Genomic DNA, 1,489 nt, shown 5'->3' on the forward strand with positions numbered 1-1,489 from the left:
GCGCATACAGCACACATCAGCTGGGTCAAGAAGGTTGATACAAGAAAGACTGAACGACATAAATAATGTGAGTCATCATGTAAGCAGATGCATGTTCAGCAACACTGTGCAACACAATCTCATAGATAGCAATGACCAGAGATGGCATCCTGAGCCTCAGGACCTGAGGCTGGTTAGGACACTGGCTTGTGCATCAGATGACATTCTTGGACCGACGCGACTAACATTGTAGCTGTGGGAATGAACATTAGTCGAACTTTACCGGGACATGTAGGCGGGAGTACACTTGGTTTATTGGACAGCCAAAAACATCAAATGTAACCATCCCGACAAATGTCGCAATCAGCAACAGTCTTCGCAGTCCCAGCCACACTCCATGCTTACAGGCCAACAGACAGGCGGAATAAACAAAACTCCATCGCAGAAGCGGCAGATATCACAGGAAGTATCATCACGGATGTTGGGCGAGCTTTGTTTGGGGTCAAATTCGGACACATGACTGCCAATATCGCCCTGCTTGTCCATCATCATGCCGGAGATGATCTTCTCAGTATCATCCACGTGAACATCACCGTTAACACCACCCAAGATGAGCAGAATAGCCAAAATGAAGAGTAACTTCATATGAGCTTGAGAGTATTGATAAGCGCGGAATGCCTTGAACGTTTACGAAGTACTGACAATGGCAGCCCGACATCGGCACATAGCTCGAATCATGCTAGACTGTGCGGTCCGCACGAACTGAGAGATCTGTCCTCACTTCACTGGTCAGTAAGTGAACGTCACTACCAATGGTGATGTCAGGAATCGTCGAGCGCTCCAAGGGGAGGCTGAAGGAGAGGCTTCTCATGGAATTCGGATATTTTTACATTACATCATCCTACACCGTCACAGTGTAAATTACCCGAGAAATGCGCTATTCCATTCGCACCCCGCTCATCGCCGCATATGTGGAGAACGTTTCAACACAAGTTTCACCGCAAAATCTCTATATACAGAACTTAAGGATCGACAAGCTACTCGCGACGTGACCGAAGGCAATTACGGGAGCTAATAACCAATGGCAATGCTCCTTGGTGCTTGTGCTTATCACGCATAAACATTTCGCGGGCCACATCCGGCGTCTGGCTCCGCACAATGAGTAAACAACCCTTACTTGCATTACGGACAGTCCCACGAAGGTCTTATATCCTCCATATCGGATATAGAACCGAGCTGCCCGGGAGACCCTAGCCTACTAGCATATGGTGGGGCATACTTGCATTATGCTAGTAGCATACTAGCATGTCGTTTGATAATTGCGTGAATCTCACGCAATTACCAAAACAGGTAGGGGGATCGCGTGAAATGCACACTGGCAAAACTATTTTCTTCGAGCCAAAAGGTTACCTTGAATACTAGACTGGAGTTCCAACTTAGATCGCGAGGTAGCCCGAGTTTCTTGTCCACAAGCCTTGTCCTCGGTCGTCTCAGTTGATGTATCGTTGTC

The 1,489-nt window shown here is 47.7% G+C and overlaps 1 protein-coding gene across 1 annotated transcript; it reads right to left on the reverse strand.

Moving 5' to 3' along the window:
• Positions 1–384: 384 nt before the first annotated feature.
• Pmar_PMAR011408 (hypothetical protein) lies at positions 385–624 on the reverse strand (the record flags this gene model as incomplete). The annotated part of the gene is made up of 1 exon (XM_002780796.1): positions 385–624. A coding segment is annotated over one exon (240 nt), but the record flags the coding sequence as incomplete, so codon positions are not given.
• Between the last annotated feature and the right edge of the window lie 865 nt (positions 625–1,489).

Source organism: Perkinsus marinus (assembly GCF_000006405.1).
Source record: "Perkinsus marinus ATCC 50983 genomic scaffold scf_1104296944054, whole genome shotgun sequence".
Taxonomy (NCBI): domain Eukaryota; phylum Perkinsozoa; order Perkinsida; family Perkinsidae; genus Perkinsus; species Perkinsus marinus.